Raw genomic sequence first — 21,797 nt, forward strand, 5'->3', positions numbered from 1 at the left:
TTTCACTTTTTTTTCTTTCTATTTCTTTAACATATCAATTTTGAATTATAAAATTCTGTGAAAGCATAGAAGTGTTTCTTTCAACTCCTCTTTATATCCTATTTAACTTCTCTCTCTATATATATGTATATATATCATGACTAGGGATTGCAATACCGGTATACCGGGATACCGAATACCGGTATTTTGAGTCATTTGTGCAATTTTGTAATATCGGTATTCACAAGTTTAAATACCGGTTTTTCGGTATTTACTAGAAATTTTTAAAATTGTCTTGTAATTTTTTAAATTGTTCAGGGATCGCCAAAATAGAAAAGTAGTATACATTTTTGTTTTTATGTCTCCCTAACGGGCGAAATTAATTAGCTAATTAATGACTTAATTTATGGCTTAAATCTAAATTAGCGAAATATGGATTATCCCTGAAAGAAGATATTGTATCCATAACGACTAATGGAGCAACAGTTATGAAAAAAGTTGGAAAGTTGATTGGTGCAAATCAGCAGTTGTGCTATGCACGTGGAATTCAGTTAGGAGTAATAGATGTATTATACCAAAAAAATAAAGAACAGAAGAATCCAAATACTGTGGATATAGAAACTTCGGATTCTGACATTGAAGAGAATAAGAGTGAGAGTGATATTGACAATGAAGATAATGACAATGTAATTGTTGAAGAAGATATTGCTCATGAGGATGAAATATTAACCCATCAAGAATTGATTCCTATAATTTATAAAGTTCGAAAAATTGTTAAGATATTTAAACTTTTCCCTACAAAAAATGCCATATTACAAAAATATATACTAACTGAAAATAAAACAGAATATATGTTAATAATAGATTCTAAGACAATAATAGATTCTACACACATCATTAATTTACTCCTAATGATGGAACGATTTTTGAAATTTAGAAATCCAATCCAAAAAGCAATAATCGACTTAAGCATATAAATTAACTTTTCAGGGAGTGAATTCGACTTAATATCCAGAACTATATCAGCTCTACTTCCAATAAAAATGATTACAGAGGCATTATGTCGGAGAGATTTTAATTTATTAACAGCTAATGCAACAATAAATTTCATGTTGCAGCACACATTACTATCTGAAGAATTACATATTACATTGAAAAATCGCACAGAAGAAAGGCATACCGAAATAGAAAATGTCTTACGGTATTTACATAATTATAATGATTTTAAAAAGGAAAATGAAAAAGAAGAAAAGAAAATAATCAATTCGAATCTGGTTAAGTTTATAGTAAATTTTCATAAAATTTTTTACCCACAAACCTATCCACATTAAAAAGAATTAGGTTCAGTTATCGAAGATTATGATGACACTAATGTCGATAGTAAAAAGGAATTGTCTCTTGAACAAAAATTAGAATTAGCGATAAATAAAAAAAATTCAACGAATCAAAATACAATACAGAAATCAGTTATATCCAAAACTTCCGAAGAGAAATTGATTTATTTGAAGATGATAGATTTAGAGGTAAATACTTGTAAAAAGTGAATCGCGCATTGCTAACAGTACTACCAACTAGCGTAGATGCCAAAAGAGCGTTTTAGACAGCTGGTAATTTTTACACAAAATTACTTTTCAGGCTTAATGATAGTACAAGGATGCATTATGTTTTTTAAGATCACATTTTAAAAATTTGTAATAGTACCACAGACTGAATAGTGATATTTACACTTTTTGTGTGATTTAAATAAATAAGTTGTGTCTTTACTTTTTTGTGATTTTTTATATACTGTTGTAATTTATAAGTTACAAATTATTTTTTGTGATATTTAAACTCTCTTATAAAACTGGCAAATAAAACAAAGAAACGCCTGTGTTTTCGTTTTTTTCTAAAATTTCTAATACCGGTATTAAAACCGGTATCCCGGGATTAAGATCTAAAAAATACCGAATACCGGTATTGAAATTTTGGTCCGGTATTGCAATCCCTAATCATGACCTTATTGTTGTTTATTAAATTTACTCTATTATATGTTTTTGTTTTATTTTATGATATTCATTCAATTTAATTTTTATCAATGTAACTTTAGCATTTAAAAAAATTTCATAAATGTTCTGCTTTAAAAGTATACTGTTCAACTTTATGTTTTTATTAGTGATAAAAAAAACTGTTCTTTAGTATCTAGGATGTTTCTGTTGAAAAAAATTGATTTCATCATTTACATTGACATTCTTGTCATACTGTGTTTATATTATTTCTAAGTGTCCAGAAAAATAAATGTTGATAAAAAGTTAATAGTTTTTTTTTTTTTTTAGTTTTTTGTATTATTGAGTACATTGAAACATACATTGGATCATATTTTTTCAAATAATTATCACATATATTTTATATATCTCTCCCTCTTTCTATATATATATATATATATATATTTGTAATGTGTAAATAAAAATTATGAAAGCTTGATTTTGTTTGTTTTCCTTTAATGATTTCTACAAATTAAAATGAAATTATTTATTCATAAGTTGCATAGATTTAAAAAAAGGTATCCATACCTTTTATATTTCATAATTTGAAATTGTAAACATAATTTATTCAATATATACTAATTTGAGTTTCATGTTCTTTCTTTTAAGCAAACTGAAAACATCAAATAACTAACTCTCAATATTTATAAAAGTAATTACATAAGAAAAAAAATACAATAATTTCATTAGTAAGCTTTAAAATATTAACTTATCTAAGAGTAATAATTATTTTTAAAAAGAACTAACTGGGGGAACTATATTTATAAAATTCAACATTCAATACTATTTAAATAATATGTAAAAAAGAACATATGTAATTTTTCAAAAACACTGCCATAGTCATTTGTCAAAATGTATCCTTCGGATGAAAAAATGGGGGTGGGGGATATGGGAAAGGAAAGAATAAAGCGGCACCAGACGAATTAAAAAGCGATGTTAGTTAATTTTGCATAAACAATAATTCTATTGAAAATATTAATTAAAATTTTTATATAAGAAATAAAAATATATAACTAAGAAAATTTGGAGAAAATAATTCAAAATAATATTTAAAAAAATCAGAAGTTTTTAATAATTGATCGGCTAGCTTAATATTTACTAAACAATGTCAACAACAATGTAAACAGTGTCAACGTTATCGGCAGACATCACGACATGCGCAGAACGGTTGAAAATTGAACAGAAGCGGTTTGTTTGGTACCTGACACGTGACCGTGAATTGACCCCATTGCGCACAACTGTTAGCCTCGTGTACAAGATAACAACGATTGATGGAGTACCCACCCGATATGGGCTACCTCCAAACTTTGCAAATGAGTAAACTTGGCTTTACATAAACTGCCCTGATCTGTGAACGTCAGCTGGTATGGGTGGAAGAAGGAGAACTGAGCAAAGTCTTCTGGAGAAAAATTCACATGGCAGGTCAGGGAGAAGGGTGTGATGTCTTGGCCAATAGGAAAGCAGCTGTGAGGGGAGTAGGAGAGGGTGATGCAGGGAGGTTTTCTGAGTTCTGTGAGGGATAAGCTATTGTTCGTAGGTGACCAATCAGGATGTCGGGTTATTGCAGCGGGATGACTTTACTTTTGGTGGAACTTTGAGCGTTGAGGATAATCATCTTTTTCTCTTCTCTGTTATCTGTTTTCTTTGCTAGCTTGGCTGCTTCTATTAACTTAGGGAATTCTTTAAGTACTTCTCTTAGTTCTTTTAGTGTTTCCATGGTTTCTAGTAGGGAGGGGAATTCTTCATTAGTAGTCAAAGTAGGTTCCGTATGCTGTTTTCGAGGTGGGGAGACGGGTTGGGGGTCTTGATTTCTTTGATGTTTCCTTGTTATCTCTGCGTAGGAGTGTCTTCCATTTATTTTTGTTAGTTTGGGGAATTTGATACAGCCTTTCCAAGCAGCTGTGTGACCTGTTTCCTTGCAGTTTACACATACCGGGTCCTGAATTTTTTCTGTAATACTACAGTTCCTGGTTGGGTGTGTACCACCGCATTTAATACACTTGGGTGCTAATCTACAGTTCTTGGCGGAATGATGAAAACCTGCATTGTTGTAGCATATTGTTGCAGTTGCTTTTCTTCTATAGCTTTCTACTGTGATTTTTAGATGTTAAGTGCACTTCTAGTGTTCTTGATCTCGAGTAGGAATATTGGGTATAGGGTTTTCATCCTGTAGTTTCTAAGTTGAGATATTCTTATTATATTGTAGTTTCTTTCTTCAAGTTCTTTAGCGATTTCTTCTTTTTCTGTGTTTATGGGAAGTCCTTTCAAAATTACTTTAAGTGGTCTGTACTCGTAATTTTCCGATATTACAAATTCTTCTTTCCTCTCTGTTAAAAATTCTATGATCTGGTTTCTCTCTTCTTCTTTTGCTGGTTGGATGGCAATCATATTTCTAATCAGTTTATTTTCTGTCTGGGGGAATTTTCTATGGATTTCTTGGAGAGTGATGTTGTAATTGCTTGTTAATTTAAGGTTGATAGTAGCAGGTTTATTGTTTAGTTTTTCTTGGCTTTGGCTTAGGATTTCAAATCTATTTGTAGTGTCCACGATAACAGGGTTTTCTTCAGTTTTCCTAATTTTTGCGGCTTTTCTCGGGTTTACCGGTTGGAAGCTTTCAGTGCTGGTATCATTATTCTTGTGGTTTGTTTGAGATGTGTTGTCAATATCCATTTGTTTAATTTCAGGCTCTTCTAATTTAATCTCAAAATTTGGGTAGAGAAGGCTCTCATTAACTTTTTCAGTAAGATGTAGGAAGCTGTTTGCGTTACGCTCAGATATTATTTTACTGTAGCAGAAAGAACAGATTCTAGAGATGCATAATCTACGATTTTTTGAAAAACAAATAATTTTGCTATTGTTATTTTTAAATAATTGTTCCAAATATCTGTTATTTCAATCATATGACTAATTAAAAATTATTACTTAGTATTAAATATAAAATTTATTAATTGTAATTAATACTTAATTTACTAATTTAAGTAACGTGTGATTTCTGATTGAATTAATTTATCTATTTCAGCTTACTTCTTTGATTTTTTTCAAAACTATTTATTTAATTTATTTATTAGAGTAAACCCTTTTCTGAAAAATTTGAATTAAATATATATACCATTTCTTTAAAATGTTTACTTCAGTTCTATATTTTACCAATAGATGGCGAAAGCAGTAAACAGAATATATACAAAGTGATGTCACAAGCAATGGGGTCAATTCATGTGACGTAAAGTCACATGTCATGAGCTATTCGCGCATGGCATTTAAGTTTCATCCGCACCGCTTTCGTCGATTAGTCTGCCATTAACGTTCTCCGCCGAGTATGAAGCGGATTTTTTTGTTTACATTTGAAGTTATAATTTTTGAGTCATTTTATTTCCTCTTATTATGTGTTAAAAGAAAAAATACTGGTGTGCTGATGGATGCATGATTTAATGCGAAAAACAAGAGTGACTGTCATGATAAAATGTTTTCTTATTTTCCTTTCAACAATCCTGACTTGGGTTGATAACTTTGGTATAGATTTTTTCAAGCCTTCGAAGTCGGTGATATGCACCGATCATTTTGAAGAATTCATTCAGTGTGTGTCCATTTATTAAATATAGCTGTTCCAGTAATTTGGTAGAAAAACTCTTCGAAGAAAAAGAAATCGGTAAGTGATTTGCCATCAAAAACAATCAAACAAAAACATGAGTGCATTTCTAATTTACTTTATTCACATTTGGTGAAATTTCTGATAATTTTGAATATGCTTAGAAGGTTTTAAAATGTTTACATGAATATTACATTGCATTTTTCTACAAAATTTTATCTAAATTTAATTAATGTAAGTAAACAAATTCTTGTTGCAAAAATAACAACTGCTATAATGCTAAACTTAGGTGGAAGTGAATAAATTTCTGAAAGATTTATTTAGTAAGTGAATTCTTTACTAACTACTAAAAATCCAATTTTCTTATTGACTGTTATAATATATATATATATATATATATATATATAATTGATGTATTTTATTAAAAGTGCTCTTAATTTGATAAATTGAATGCTATATATAGGAAATATATATATATATATATATGTTTAAGTTTTGTAAACACATGTCATTTAGTTAAGTATATAAATGCAAGAGAATTGATTACTAAGCAATTTTATATGAATTCTGATTTCAGTGGAATGTACTCTGCTTCTTCCCAGACTATTACTTTTTCTAAAATAATCGACAAGATCAGCAATTTGCAAAATGAGCTACAAGAACTTCAGGATTCTGTAAGAAAGAAATTCATTCCAGAAAATATTGGACCTTTTTTTAAATTTATTATTATTTATTTTTATTTATTTATTTTCTATTTCTTTAACATATCAATCTTGAATTATAAAATTCTGTAAAAGCATAAAAGTGTTTGTTTCAACTACTCTTTATATCCTATTTTAATTCTCTCTCTCTATATATATATATTTATCATGACCTTATTCTTGTTTATTAAATTTACTGTATTATATGTTTTTGTTTTATTTTATGATATTCATTAAACTTAATTTTTATCAATGTAACTTTAGCAAAAAAAATTCATAAATGTTCTGCTTTAAAAGTATATTGTTCAACATTATGTTTTTATTGGTAATAAAAAAAAAAGTTTAGTATCTAGGATGTTTCTGTTGAATAAAACTGATTTCATCATTTACATTGACATTTTTGTAATACTGTGTTTATATTATTTCTAAGTGTCTAGAAAAATACATGTTGATAAATAGTTTTTTTGAATTAGTGAGTGCATTAAAACATCCATTTGATCCTATTTTTCGAAATAATTATCATATATATTTTATCTATATATATATTTTTTTTTGTAATGTGTAAATAAAAATTATGAAAATTTGATTTAGTTTGTTTTCCCTTAATGATTTCTACAAATTAAAATGAAATAACTGATTCATAAGTTGCATAGATTTAAAAAAAGGTATCTATGCCTTTTATATTTCATAATTTGAAATTGTAAACCTAATTTATTCAATATATACTAATTTGAGTTTCATGTTCTTTCCTCTGAGCAAACATAAAACATCAAAGTCTCAATATTAATAAAAATAATTACATAAGAAAAAAATGTAATAATTTTATTAGTCAGCTTTAAAATATTAACTTATCTAAGAGTAATAATTTATTTTTAAACAGAACTATATTTATAAGATTTAACATTCAATAATATTTAAATAATATGTAAAAAAACAACATATGTAATTTTTCAAAAACACTGCCATAGTCATTTGTCAAAATGTATCCTTTGGATAAAAAAAGTGGGGGGGAGGAAGGATATGGGAAAGGAAAAAATAAAGAACGAATTAAAAAGCGACGTTAATTAATTATGCAAAAACAATAATTCCATTGAAAATACTAATTAAAATTTTAATATAAGAAATAAAATTATATAACTACGAAAATGTGGAGAAAATAATTCAAAATAATATCTTTAAAAAAAATCATAATTTTTTAATAATTGATCGGCTAGCGTAACATTTACTAAATTTATGGTTTCATCAACGTTATCGGCAGACATCCCGACGTGCGTAGAAGGGTTGAATATTGAGCAGAAACGGTTTGTTTGGTACCTGACACGTGACCGTGAATTGACCCCTTTAAAAATTATTTGTATTAAATAGTGCATCATCAAATGTTAATATCGGAAAATCAAGGTCATTCTCATGAAGTTCAGCGGCGACTTCACACTTTCCAGTGAAGTCACCGCTCCGATAAGTTTCAGTGATATGCAATTCCATGATACGATAATTCCAATAACCGGTCCGTTCACTTTTCAATCCATTCACAGATTTCTCCTTTTCTGTTTTGTTCGAGAGCTTCCATTGGACAGATCGTATCGATTGTTACTTTCCAGTGAAGTCACCGCTCCGGTAAATTTCAGTGATATCGTATCGATTGTTACTTTCTATCGTGATCCAAAACCTGTAATCGAAATATCACCAGTAAGATCGTATCAAGGATTTGAATCACACCCCTCTTTGAAAAGTATTGATCACTGGTATTTTTAATATTGGTTACGCAATAACCGCTCGTAAAATATTTGTCATCCTTAACAGATTCCTTTTATAATCTTAGCTGTTCTATTGCAACAAGGGCATTTCAACATGCATACATCCGGAACATTTCTAGAGCAGCTATTTTCCGAACGTCCGTCCCCTTCCATGGCTGGAGACGAAAATGAAAAAATGTGTTAGCCTCGTGTCTCGATCTCGATGATAGACTTATCGGGGCACCCGTCCTTGGAATAGGACTATCCCCTTAATGACATAACTGTTAAAAACATGACTTGAGCCGATCAGAGCGTTCAGGATAATCATCTTTTTTTCTTCTTTATTTTCGGTTTTCTTTGCAAGCTTCGCTGCTTCTATTAATTTGGGGAATTCTTTCAATACTTCTCTAAGTTCTTTTAGTATTTGGAGGGTTTCAAGGTGAGATGGGAAATCTTCAGCTGCGGTCAAAGTGGGCTCCGTATTCAGTTTTCGTGATGGGGGAAGGGGTTGAGGGTCTTGTTTTCTTTGATTTTTCTTCGTAATTTCTGCGTAGGAAGGTCTTCCGTTAATGGTTGTCAGTTTCGGGAATTTTGGACATCCTTTCCAGGCAGCTGTGTGACCAGTTTCGTTACAATTTACACACACTGGATTAGGAATCTTTTCTGTGATGTTGCAGTTATTGGTTGCGTGATTGCCACCGCATTTTATGCACTTGGGTGCTAATCTGCAATTTCTAGCGGAGTAGTAAAAACCTGCACAGATGTAACATATTGTTGCAGTTGATTTTCGTCGGTAGCTTTCTATCTTAATCTTTAGGTGGAGGAGGTATTTTTCATTGTATATGTTGATAGCACTTTTAGTTTTCTTAACTTCCAGCAGGAATATTGGATATAGAGGCTGCATCTTATAATTTCTGAGTTGGGAGATTCTGGTGATTTCTTAATTTCTCGCTTCTAATTCTTTTGTGATTTCATCTTTATCTGCATTAATTGGGAGTCCTTTCAGGATAACTTTTAGTGGTCTTTCATCTTGATTTTTGGATAAAATAAATTCTTCTTTTTTATCTGTTAGTATTTCTATGATTTTGGATCTTTCTTCTTCAGTTGCTGGGTATATTGCGATCATGTTTCTGATAAGCTTGTTTTCAGTTTGGGGGAATTTTCTATGGATTTCTTGGAGAGTAATATTGTATTTGCTTGATAGTTTCAGGTTTATTGCAGCGGGTCTATTGATGGTTGTTTTTTGGTTTTCCTGGGTTTGGCTCAGTATTTCGTATCTGTTTGATGTGTCCATATTTTCAACGATTTCCTCAGTTTTCTTGATTTTTGCTGCCTTTTTTGGGTTTACTTGTTGGAATTTTTCGGTGTTATCGTCATCTATCTTGTGTTTTGCTTGGGATGTGTTGTCAATTTCCATTTGATTTTTTTCGTTTACTGCTGGGTCAATTTCAGTGTTGGGGTAATTGTCTTTGATGGTTTCATTTGATTTGTATTTTTCCAGCCATTTTTCTGTTTCCTTTGCGTATTTGGATTTGAAGTATTTACTAGCTTTCTGTTGGGAATCATCTTTGCTGTTAGCATAGCTACTAGCCCTGGGATTTGCAACAAAGCTTGACTTGTTGTCCGTTCCCAATGGTTCTGTTTGTTTGTATGAGTAATTACTTCTCCTAGGGGAAATGCGTACTTCATCTCTATCTTTAAATTCTATTATCATTCTTCGTTTTCCGCCTGTGCTGCTCATAGAAAGGTTACTTGAGCACCTGCTCTCAGAACATCCGTCTCCCTCCATGGCTTGAGACCGAGAAATGTCGAAAAATGATGTCAGCCTCGTGTGAACCCACCTTTACTTATTATACGAACGCTCAAGCATAGCCACGCCTCCTCCAGGATGATTGACACGTTACATTTGATCACCGGTCTGGGTAATTTTCCTACTGGTATCGTGTTTCGTTCTTTATGAGATGACCTTCTATCGATATTCATTCTGAAAGTGCAACTATGTACGTAATATAGAATTAAAGAGGAAATTTTAATTTCTATTTTTTTAAAGAAATTGCTTTATTCAAATAAATGAATTAAATAAGTGGCTTTAACTAAGATTGAAATCAAAAGATTTGCTTAAATAAATAAAACAACTCTATCACTCTTTGCTGAAAATAATAAATTATATATTCATAAAAATAGCAATAGCAGAAATATTGATCATTCAAAAATCGAGGATTCTGGATCTCTGCGAAAAACAGCGGAAGTATTTAACGTTTCGACATTGGATATTGTAGCTGGCAGCAAATTTTCAATTTAATTTTACTTTGTTAAATTGGCAGCAGTAATATTTTTGACAGGACTTAAGCTGCTGGTTTCCATTTCGTTATGGTTTGTTAATTTTTCTTTTGCTTACTCTTTTGAAAGATTATTTGCTACATGCGATAAATAATTTTCCTAAATTTTTACTTTTGAAACATGTCATTTCTGACTCATATTTTCATATTCGATACATCAAAGTTTGACTTTTTCCCGCTTTCGCTTTATTGTGGTAATAGTTATTATTTAGCCTCCTTTTAATTTATTCAGTTTCTTAATAGAGCTGTTTCAGTATAAAATGATTTTGACTCTTCAACAAGTGAAGGATTTTATGCAAAAAAGGTTCTGTTATTTTATTGATTTCTTGCGAATATCAATCGCAATTATTAACAGACGCCAACCTTTTCTTTGGAATTTACTGTATTGATATCTTTTCTAAACCGAAAGCTCCCCATTATTTTGTTCGCTCTTTTTGTTTTGAATATAAATTTTAGCCAAGTTTTTCGATAAAATTAAAATTTTTGTAATAATGCAAAACACAGAATTTTGTTTGTCTTAATTATTTCTCATGTGATATCAAAATTAAATATGTGGTAATTTTTTATAAATTACTTTTCTGCAGGTTTATTAATAGACCCACCTAAACATAACTGAAAATAACTTTTCTGTATTATTCCATATCTAATGTGTCTTTGTACCAAGCCAAGGCATTTTTGTGTATTTTGTGAGAGATCATGTTTATTTTAACTTAGACCCACCTTTATTTTAACACAATATAATTTTTTCTCTGTGAAGCCCATATAGAGTTAATTTGAAATATTAGTAATTTGACTTTAGAATGGCCTTTGCACTAATATATATATATTTTTTTTTCTTCCTATCTTTTCAATTTATTTTTCTCGTTTTATGTGGCCACAAAAACATTTTATTTGAAAATTGTACATGAATATGAATTCATTTAATTTATATAATGAACAATATAATTCCATTTCTCCAAGACAAAAGATTCATGCAATATTTTTTAGATTTTTTTAAAAAATAACAGAGGCTTTAATGTTTGATCATTGGTCATTGTCTACCAAATCTGAAGGAGGACAGACTTGCTATGTGGAAGAAGAGGTGTAAATATGACCACATGAAATTTTTAAGATATTTTTATATCTTGAATTTGTGTTGCCTTTTGCAAAAATGCAATATAAAAATATTATCAAAATCTCTAGAGGATTTTTTTTTTATTCAACATATTATTCTGATTATATTCATTTCTGATGAAATAATTTTTCCCACCACTGAAATAATGAGCCTTAAATTACATAATTCTGTTTCCTTAATTGGAATTACTTTCAATTTAAATCTGGTTCAACAAAACACAAACAGAATCTTATGGTAAAATGATAAATTTTCAAATTGTTTTATGTTAATATGTGTTATTCGTATATATCAACTTTCTAAATTACATTTTTCCTTTTATTCTTAAAGCATTCTTGCACAAATTTTGTATGTAAGAATATTACAATATATGCAATATATTTAAGCACAAATAACACATTTAATTTAAATATTTAAAAATTGATAGTGCAGTTTTTGCTGTCATTTCCAAGTTTCCAATGTTGCATTTCACATTATAATAAACAAAAACTTTTAAAATGATAATAAATAAATATGTTACAAAAGGAGATACAACTGTAAAAGGGCAAACTTCAGTTTTGTGATGAAAATATGTTAAATTAACTTGAAATGTTAACAGATCTTGATGACATTAGTACAGATGTATTCAGCTTTTATAGTATAACTCCCAGTTTCTAATAAGTTGAATGAAATGGCATTTGGAATTTCATTTAATTCATGTATTCAAACAAAACTATAGTTTCTTGTGAAAATTACTGGGTATTTTTAAATGTGTATGTTAAAATTTAAAATAAGGTGTTTTGTTTTTAACCAATCTTGCTTGTTTTTTCCTATCATATATTGCATGTGAAATTTTGTAAAAAGTAAAAGCTAATTCCAAAACTATTTTTATTTAGTTCAAAACTACTGTGTAAATGATCAGATTGCTTTTTCCAAATTTTCAGCATTCTTCTACCTCAAAAGAGTTACAAAACATTCTTTCCTATTTTTTGAAATGTGAGGTTTCGTTACTTCTTGTGTGTCTTGCTTATCAGCAGATCTGCTCTAAATTTACAAGCATCATTATTACTCTACCTTTGAAACCATTATCTTAATTTAAGAGGAGCTTGTTATCAATTACTACTTTGCAATATTTAAATATTACACAATTTGTAACAGCTTGAATTTATTTATAGGAATCTTTAGAGAGTGATCTCAAGTCCTTGGTAGGAGTAACTGAAGTTGGTAGTAGAAAACCTAACAAAAGGATGGGTAGCTGGATTATAGAAATTGCTGCAAAGAAAACAAGACCAGAGGAGATAATGGATAATGAAGAAGAACTCCCTGATGATTTGACTAATGATAAACTGCATCAACAGTCATTGGAGAGCACTGATAATAATTCTCAGCTTTTACTTAGAGAAAGTTTGAGTAGCTTTCAAAATCTTCTTGCTTCTGCATCTGATACTACCATAAGAAATTTTCCGAGAGGGAGTGAGAAACGTGTACTAAATCCTGATATCCTGTGTTTTTCTATGAAAAAACTTAAACTGAGTGAATTTGAACCCCTAAAGCTCCCACAGGATGATGGAAGCTTTATTGTTGATCAACAATTGATTTCAAAAGCGGAATCCTCACTTTTAGAGAAATCAGAAAACTTATGTGCAGCTGAAGATCCTACGATATTTGACACTTGTGCATCAGATTCCTCAACTGATTTAATTTCCCTCGGAAATGGTCTGCAATCTGATCTTGTCACCTTGCCTGATGAATCAAATCAAATCAAGTCAGCTGGAAACAAAGATCAGCTCTGTTCAGTAGAAAATTCAGATGAAAACTTGAAAGAAAAAAGCAGTTTTAATGCTAATGATGATTTATCTGTGTTATTTGGTCTTGTTGACAATGATGAACATGAAGAACTTTCATTTGCAGAAAGCATATTTTGTTCAAATCTTCATGTTGATGTTTTCTCGGAAGATGAAGTCATTTTCAGAGCTTTAAGAAATGGTTAGTTAAAATTTTTCTTTAAAATTATTTTTATATCTACTTATTTGTTTTGAGCAAAATAATAACTTAGCTTCTTTGTATTTGTATTTTTAAAATAGTTGCATAAAGAAAGTATAGCATTAAACTACTTTTATCTAATAATGACTAGATTGAAATGTTATTCTATATTGGATTCAATTTAATCATCCATGACAAATTTGTCCCGAGGCTGACAAGCCTGAAATTTGAATTGACCAAAGATGGACTTTGTGTGTGGGAGGGAGGTTGGTGCATGTACCCTTGTGGGTCTGGTGTCTTTCCATAGATCTAGTTCAGTAGGTATTGGCTGAAGTATTAACATCTGATTGTAATTGAAAATATCAATCTCAAAATAGCTCAAGCATTGCTTTGAAATTACATGTTAATATGATTAAGCAAAATTCTACATGTAAATAATTTGTTTTATTCTTTTGGATCAGATCATTTATACTTCTTTCTGCATTCTCTTAATTTTTTTGGCTGACTGAGTATTTTAGATTTCAAAATTTGGTTTCATGTAACTTGTTCAGTTTAAAATCTCATTTTTATTTTTACATGAAATTTATTAATTCATATATATATATTTACTTAATAGTAAATATGGTTTATTAAATCAGCTATTACTTGGAAAGTTGAGTGTTTTATTCCTTCTTTTTCAATTTTTTAGTAGCCTAAATTTTTATGCAATAAATTCGAAACATGTTTAGATTGAAATTAAGAGGGAAGAACTGTAATTATCATTAACAAATATTCCAGAAATTTATGGGTTAGAAGAATGTAAAAGAACACAAACTATTCGTATCAGTTGTATATAGAGATACAGACTACGAAATTTTAAAAATAACAAGTGCATATATATATTCTATTTATTGAATTGTAATCGTACTTTTTTATATAAATGTATAAGGTATTGCATTTTTATTAAATTGCAACTAGCTTTTGAAAAGCTAAAAATATTTTGTACTTATTTACTGTGATGGTTTCATTGAAAATTTTTAATAAGAAATAGAAATTGCGGGACAGTAATTTCATTTATTTGGTTGAGAACTGTTAATATGCAGCACATACAATGTGAAAAAACTACATTTGACTTCTGGAAAATTATTTTGCAGTATTTTTACATTTATATGTTATTCTGTTAAGGAAAAAAAATTGACATCAATTTTCTTTCTCTTTTAGTTTTTAAGAAGAAACTGAAGAATTTTGTGAGTATATACGTAGCTGTTCTGAAAATTGGTATAATTATATTTTATGTATCCTGATAAAAGGTATTTTGCTTGTTAATATTTTATATTTACATATTTACAAGCAAAGATTTAATACTATTATGGTTGCAGTATAAAATTTAAAGAAAGAAATAACAAATTCCGTTTGGTGTTAGTTACTTCGATTTTCATTTGTGACTTGTTTTAAATCTTTCTCTTCACTTTGATAATGTATAAGCTTTTGATTATAACTATGTAGTTTTCTTTTTTTTAAAAAATGTGACTTCTTTAACAGAGAACTAGATTTTAGCTCTGTTTCAGATACTGGTTAATCAGCTGGGGAGTAAAAATTCATAAAGTTGTCTCTCTTTACCATAGTCCTATTGTTTCAGTCAGGAAGCTCATTAGAAAGATCATTAAATATAAATTTGTATGTTAAATTATAAGTGGGGACTTACCATAAGCTGTAAATTACCAATCCTATTTATTTGCCTCAGTACATGTCATGGACTTTAAAAACAGTCTATAATCTTGTTATGTACAAATTAGTTACAAAGACTATATTTTTCTTGAAGCTTTTCATGTATTTTTAAAGATTAAAACAGATTTTAACTTTTACTTAAATTTGAAATCCTCTTTATATTGTATCAAATGCTATTACCATTTTATTTTTTCTTTTGAAGACTTTTTTATTCACTTCTTCATCATTGTAATATTTTCATTTTATTTTGTGACACTTTGCATTATGTCATCCTTGTAGGTTATGTAACAATTATAGGATCTTCATCAAAATGCATTTTCCCCCCTGTAAATTGAAAAACAAAAAGAAAGTTTTTTGGAAAAAATGTATTAAATAAAATATATCTCTTAATAAAGAAAGTAGATAGTGTATGAATGTCATTCAAAATCAAGGCCTTCTGCAAAATTTTGGTAAATAAAAAAATAGAACGAAATATATTGAAGAGACTATTGTAATTTACTATAGCTGTCTTACAAAATCCTGTTTTAAAACAATCTGATTTGAAAAATTGTGAGGTGTTACCCTAGATGAGGTCACTTTTTTTGTTCCTTACTTTTTTCTCATTAATTTTGTTAGGTTAATATTTACATTGGACCAAGGATACTTAAATTCTTACCTTTAATTCTAATATAACATCAAATTATTTTAATCCAGAGTGCTGAAATTTGCTTAGTATAGCCATATGTATGTATTAGTTTTCTTTCTAAGAGAGGTTGTTTGTTAAGTTTAGGAATTGTTTTATTATCAAGTAAAGGTTCAATTTAACTAGTAAAGTAGTTTTTGACTACAATTTGTTTCCCCTTTTTTATTTCTCCTAAAAGTAGATTTGAAATTTCTTATGAGATGAAAATGGTTCTTGAAATGTAAAGAGCCTAGCTCAGCTGTTCAAGAAGTAAGATATGTTACTTCTCACCTCCTACTTGCACTTTATAAACTTCATATGTTTTAACTTTATATGAGCTAATCTCTGAACTAAATATTTATTCTAAAATAAAAACCTAGATAATAAATCTATACTTCAAAAATCAAGAAATTCATTATATATATATACCTATAATTCTAACTATATTTGTACCTCAATCTCCTCAGAAATGTATTTGGAATGAAAAGAGATAGGGCACATTCCTGTGGAAACATATATTTTATCATTTTCGTATTTGAATTTTATCATTCTTGAAATCAATTGATATTCTTTTCCATAATAATTCTGGAATAATTTTAGTACCTCAAACATTTTTTATATAAATTTATTCATTTAATTATTGGCACAGTTTATTATTTTATGAAATTCAGCTTTTTTTGCACCAAGCCACTGCCATGTATGGAAAATAGAAGGTGGGTATAAGGAAGAATTTTGATCATGTCTGTCTTTGCCTGCAGAACTACCTTTTTAAATTTGTCTATAATTAACATTTCTTTAGGATTTTAAGTTGGGGAGGAAGTCATGATTGGAAAAACCAACTTTTATTATGATCCCAAACACATTTTTGTATAAATTATATCAATATGCTTGGAAATTATCAATAATTGATGAAAAACTTTAACATGGTTTTCTAGCTCATTGTGATGTTTTGAATCAAGATGTTTTTCTTAATTTAATGTTTTTTCTTTAAAAGTATAACCTCTTAAAGTATAGAGTCTGTATTAACTGTTATTAAAATGAATTATGAGAAGTAATTTTAGGATGAAAGTTTATCTTTTCCCCCTAATCACGTTTAAAGTCTGGTTTTGAATCTTTAGCATATGTGAAATATAATTTTTAGATACATCATTTTACATTTGTATTTTATGTATTTTACAATATTTTAATTTATGAAATATGTATGCTATTAATTTTAAATATACTTATTTCATTTGTTCATATGTATTTGAAACCTTATATTTTTCAGTAAAAATATTTAATTAAAAAAATGAATCATGAATTAGTTAGAATCTCCCATCAGTAGTCTGCATTGCCTTATTTGGAATTTTGAACCACAGTTTTAAGACTACCTTGCTTGAATTTTTCTTGATTAGTGGCATAGTTTGTATCTTTTAAAAAAAATTATTTGAATTTCATTTATTTTCCAGACCAACCAAACTGAAACCCTGGACATCCACCAAACGTCTGATAAAGATGAGTTTAAAAATCATAGCAAACAGTACAGTCAAGACTGCGCAGAATTGGATATATTTGAGGATCGAAGCAAAAATACATGCTTAAATTCAAATTCAACATCAGAAGCTCAATGTCAGGAACTGAAGACTACAAAAGAACATGTGGCATGCCCACCAATGAGTTCAACAAATGGTACAAAAGAAAAGAAATGCACAATTAACTTTCCATCATCTGTTTCTTTCAATGAAAAAGTTAAGGAACAACTTCATGTTGATAAAATAACAAAAGCAGTTGAATGTTCCAAATCCTGTTCATCTGGCAAAGAAGGTGGGTCAAAACGAAGTTCTGATGATTCTAAAGAGATGGAAGAAATACCTTCACTTCTATCATTCATCCAAAAGTCTGGCCCAGAGACTATGATCAAAAGATTAACCAAAAATAGAAAAATAAATCTTTTGGAAGCCAGTCAATTGCCATCTTTTAAAAAAAGTGTTTCGATTGATTCTCCAACAGATCATATTTTCCCGATGGATATGGAAAACATAATGAAGTTGTTCGAAACAGCTCCTGCTGAATCGAAGATATCTGGTAGTGCAAATAATTCTACTAATGGAACTAAGTAACTTGTTGAAAGGGATCCTCGTGTATTTAATGATGATATAAAAATGGTTAGTTTAGAATATGAATGTCTTTTAGAGAGAACAGCAACACATCTTTTTCCTTTTGTCTCCTATTTGAAAAGCTTTCTTTCTGAAGATTTTTCCTAAAAAAAATCAAATTGCAAGTTTTTCCCTTTTTTTACTGTTTTATTATATGAAGTATATTTTTTTGGAATTGTGGAATTTCTCAATAGACTACATCACACTGTTCATTTCAGTAGTCTGAAACGACACATTTTTTTACGATCTTATTAAGGGGAGATATGTGAAATGATGAGAGCATTTACAGAATACTTTGTCATTCTTTGACCTTGATTTTTGCCCTATTAGATACTTTTTTGTTCATTTTTTTTTTTCACGTGTGTTTGAGTATCATGTCATTTTTTACAGTATTATTTTAATTCATTCTGCGAATAATCTGGTTTTATTTTATTATTACATGCAAATATCTCTTCCTTTCATCTTTCCTCTCACCCCTATTTTGATGTATTAAGTCCATCCTAATGCATGCACAAAAGCGGTAAGTGTTTTAGAATTCGTTGTCAAACAATAAATTACATGTATCTAGGGATTGCAATACCGGACCAGAATTTCAATACCGGTATTCAGTATTTTTTATACTTTAATACCGGGATACCGGTTTTAATACCGGTATTAGAAATTTTAGAAAAAGAAAGAAAACACAGGTGTTTCTTTGTTTTATTTGTCAGTTTTTTTAGAGAGTGTAAATATTACAAAAAATAATTTCTAATTTATAAATTATAACAGTATATAATCACAAAAAAGTAAAGGAACGTCTTATTTATTTAAATCGCAAAAAAAGTGTAAATATCACTATTCAGTCTGTGGTATTATTACAAATTTAGGAAATATGATCTTAAAAAACATAATGCGTCAATTGTACTGTTATGAATTCTGAAGAGTAATTTCGTGTAAAAATTACCAGCTATTGAAAACGCTGTTTCGGCATCTACGCTAGCTGGTGGTACTGTTAGCAATGTGTGATATACTATTTCCAAGTATTTACCTGTAAATCCCTCGTCTTCAAATAAATCGATTTCTCGTCGGATGGTTTTGGATATAGCTGATTTCTGTATTGTATTTTGATTCGTTGAATTTTTTTTATTTATCGCTAATTCTAATTTTTGTTCAAGAGACAATTCCTTTTTACTATCGACATTAGTGTCATCATAATCTTCGATAACTGAACCGAATTCTTTTGAATGTGGATAGGTTTGCAGGTATAAAAATTTTAAGAAAATTTACTCTAAACTTAATCAGATTTGAATTGGTTATTTTCTTTTCTTCTTTTTCATTTTAATTTTTAAAGTCATTATTATTATGTAAATACCGTAAGACATTTTCTATTTTGGTATGCCTTTCTTCTGTGCGATTTTTGAATGTAATATATAATTCTTCATATAGTGATGTGTGCTGTTCTTTCAGTGCTGCAACATGAAATTTATTGTTGCATTAGCTGTTAATAAATAAGAATATCTCCGACATAAGCCTCAATAGTCAGTTTTATTGGAAGTAGAACTGATATAGTTCTGGATATTAAGTCGAATTCACTATTTGAAAAGTTAATTTACAGGTTTAAGTTGATTATTGCTTTTTGGATTGGATTTATCAGTTTCAAAAATCGTTCCATCATTAGGAGTAAACTGTTCCAACGTGTTTTAGAATCTAATTTTAACATATATTCTGTTTTATTTTCAGTTAGTATATATTTTAGTAATAAATCCTTTTTTATAGGGGCACGTTAAAATATTTTAACAATTTTTCGAACTTTATAAATTATAGGAAGCAATTCTTGATAGGTTAATATTTCATCCTCATGAGCAATATCTTCTTCAACAATTACATTGTTCATTATCTTCATTGTCAATATCACTCTCACTCTTACTCTCTTCAAAGTTGGAACTCCGAAGTTTCTATATCCACAGTATTTGGATTCTTCTGTTTTTAATTTTTTGGTATAATACATCTATTACTCCTAATTGATTTCCATATGCATAACAAAACTGCTGATTTGCACCAATCAACTTTACAACTTTTTTCATAACTATTGATCCATCAGTCGTTATGGATGCAATATTTTCTTTCAGGGATAATCCATGTTTCGCTAATTTAGATTTAAGCAATTAATTAAGCCATTAATTAGCTAATTAATTTCGCCCGTTAAGGAGACATAAAAACAAAATGTATACTATTTTGCTTTGTACGCGATCCCTGGATATATAATGAAGACAATTTTAAAAATTTCTAGTAAATACCGAAAAACCGATATTTCAACTTGTGAATACCGGTATTACAAAATTGTACAAATGGCTCAAAATACCGGTATTCGGTATCCCGGCATACCGGTATTGCAATCCCTACATGTATCATTATTGAATCGTGCACAAACATAGTGTAGAATATCAGATGTGTAGATTAGTGGATCAGAACTTGTGTGTGTAGTTATGTTGATGTTATATATATATATATATATATATATATATATATATATATATATATATATATATATATATATATATATATATATAATATGCATATTAGATAAGGAAAGGTTTGATATTCTCATATTAATATAATATAAAGTACAATTTTGGAAAATGGCAATCTATTTTCCGTTTAAACTTTTTTGAAATTTCTGGTCAGTCCAGAATGCATTTTGTATAATTTCAGAATTGATTTTTAAATAAATCCCTCCAATGAATTATAATTATGTAGAATGTAAAAGGAAAAAAGCCCTTTTATGAATGATTGGCTTTGAAAAGAAAATTTATTTTAAGAGGAGGTTCTTTGCACATATCTTATAGTTTATGGTGTAATATTTTCAATTAATGTTAAATAAATTATACAGCCAGATTTCTTTTTTGATAGTCCAGTAGATATATTTATAAAAGTGTTTTGTTTAGCATATTAACTTTAATTTTTTTAAAATTTCAAATATGTATTATTTTTCCCTATGCCTTTGTATTTAAGAATAATTTTCTTTAAATATAAACTTCTTATGTATTAAACTTTGTTTAATTACTTTCAAATTAATAATTTTATTGAAGCATATATTGATCTACTGATTTAGAAAGTACTTGTTGTATGTTTTTAAAGTGTTCCCAAACAGATTAAGAAAGAAAACTAATTAATGTAATTTCTTGAAAATTAGCAAATTTGACTCATCAGCTATTTTCCATTGATATGAAAAAAAAATTCAATCCTTATTTGTTTTGTAAGAAAATTTCCTTACTTTAAGGTAATATAAAGGTAATATATTAAATTTTCTTTTCAACAAATGGGGAGCAAATTGATGTTTGATCCTTTATCTGGTTTTATATATTTATTACATTAGAATAATGCTGCAAAATGTACTTTATTGAAATTTAATGTATTAAAACATTTTTGGCAACTAATAATTGAATAAGTAGCAATTTCTGAATATAAAATATCCTAATAAAAGTATTGTATTGTGATTATTGATTATTAATTTGTTTTTAATCTGGTATCAATTTTATTTGTGTTCATTAAAATTTCAGCATTTATTTGATATTTATATAAAAAAAATATTCATTTTTGTTCTACCTGTTGTATTATTCTAATAACTTCAAGAAAGAATGTAAAAATAAAATTTCATTTAGTATTATAAACAAAAAAAAATTTTTTAAGATACAACTTACAGTACACTCCCGATTATCCGCTGAATTGTGTGGCGCGGCCGCCGCGGATAATCCGAAAAAAGCTATAAACGGGTATAGCAAAAGAGAAAACAGTCATTCCAACTTTGAAAAATCGTTTTATGTACAATAAAACGTAAAATAAACAGCAGGAAATGTTTAACTAACACTTAATATTTTAGTAT

The 21,797-nt window shown here is 28.7% G+C and overlaps 1 protein-coding gene across 2 annotated transcripts; it reads left to right on the plus strand.

The window, feature by feature from the left end:
- Window positions 1-10,308: 10,308 nt before the first annotated feature.
- LOC129958664 (uncharacterized) lies at window positions 10,309-20,444 on the plus strand. 2 transcript variants are annotated; one of them, XM_056071290.1, is made up of 4 exons: window positions 10,309-10,393; window positions 12,625-13,435; window positions 14,633-14,658; window positions 17,249-20,444. In XM_056071290.1, exons 1-4 carry the CDS (start codon window positions 10,391-10,393, stop codon window positions 17,897-17,899), a joined length of 1,491 nt encoding a protein of 496 aa, XP_055927265.1. In that variant the 5' UTR covers window positions 10,309-10,390; the 3' UTR covers window positions 17,900-20,444. The 2 variants fall into 2 exon arrangements, with proteins under 2 accessions (XP_055927265.1, XP_055927266.1); XM_056071291.1 differs by lacking the exon at window positions 10,309-10,393 and adding an exon at window positions 10,445-10,553.
- Window positions 20,445-21,797: the final 1,353 nt, after the last annotated feature.

Source organism: Argiope bruennichi, chromosome X1, assembly GCF_947563725.1.
Source record: "Argiope bruennichi chromosome X1, qqArgBrue1.1, whole genome shotgun sequence".
Lineage (NCBI taxonomy): Eukaryota > Metazoa > Arthropoda > Arachnida > Araneae > Araneidae > Argiope > Argiope bruennichi.

What these genes read in the sequence shown, in the direction of transcription:
- LOC129958664 (XM_056071290.1), top strand. An exon ending in TTTCAGAGCTTTAAGAAATG is followed by an intron (nt 13,436 to 14,632) that starts GTTAGTTAAAAT and finishes TTTCTCTTTTAG; the next exon opens with TTTTTAAGAAGAAACTGAAG. An exon ending in AGAAGAAACTGAAGAATTTT is followed by an intron (nt 14,659 to 17,248) that starts GTGAGTATATAC and finishes TTTATTTTCCAG; the next exon opens with ACCAACCAAACTGAAACCCT.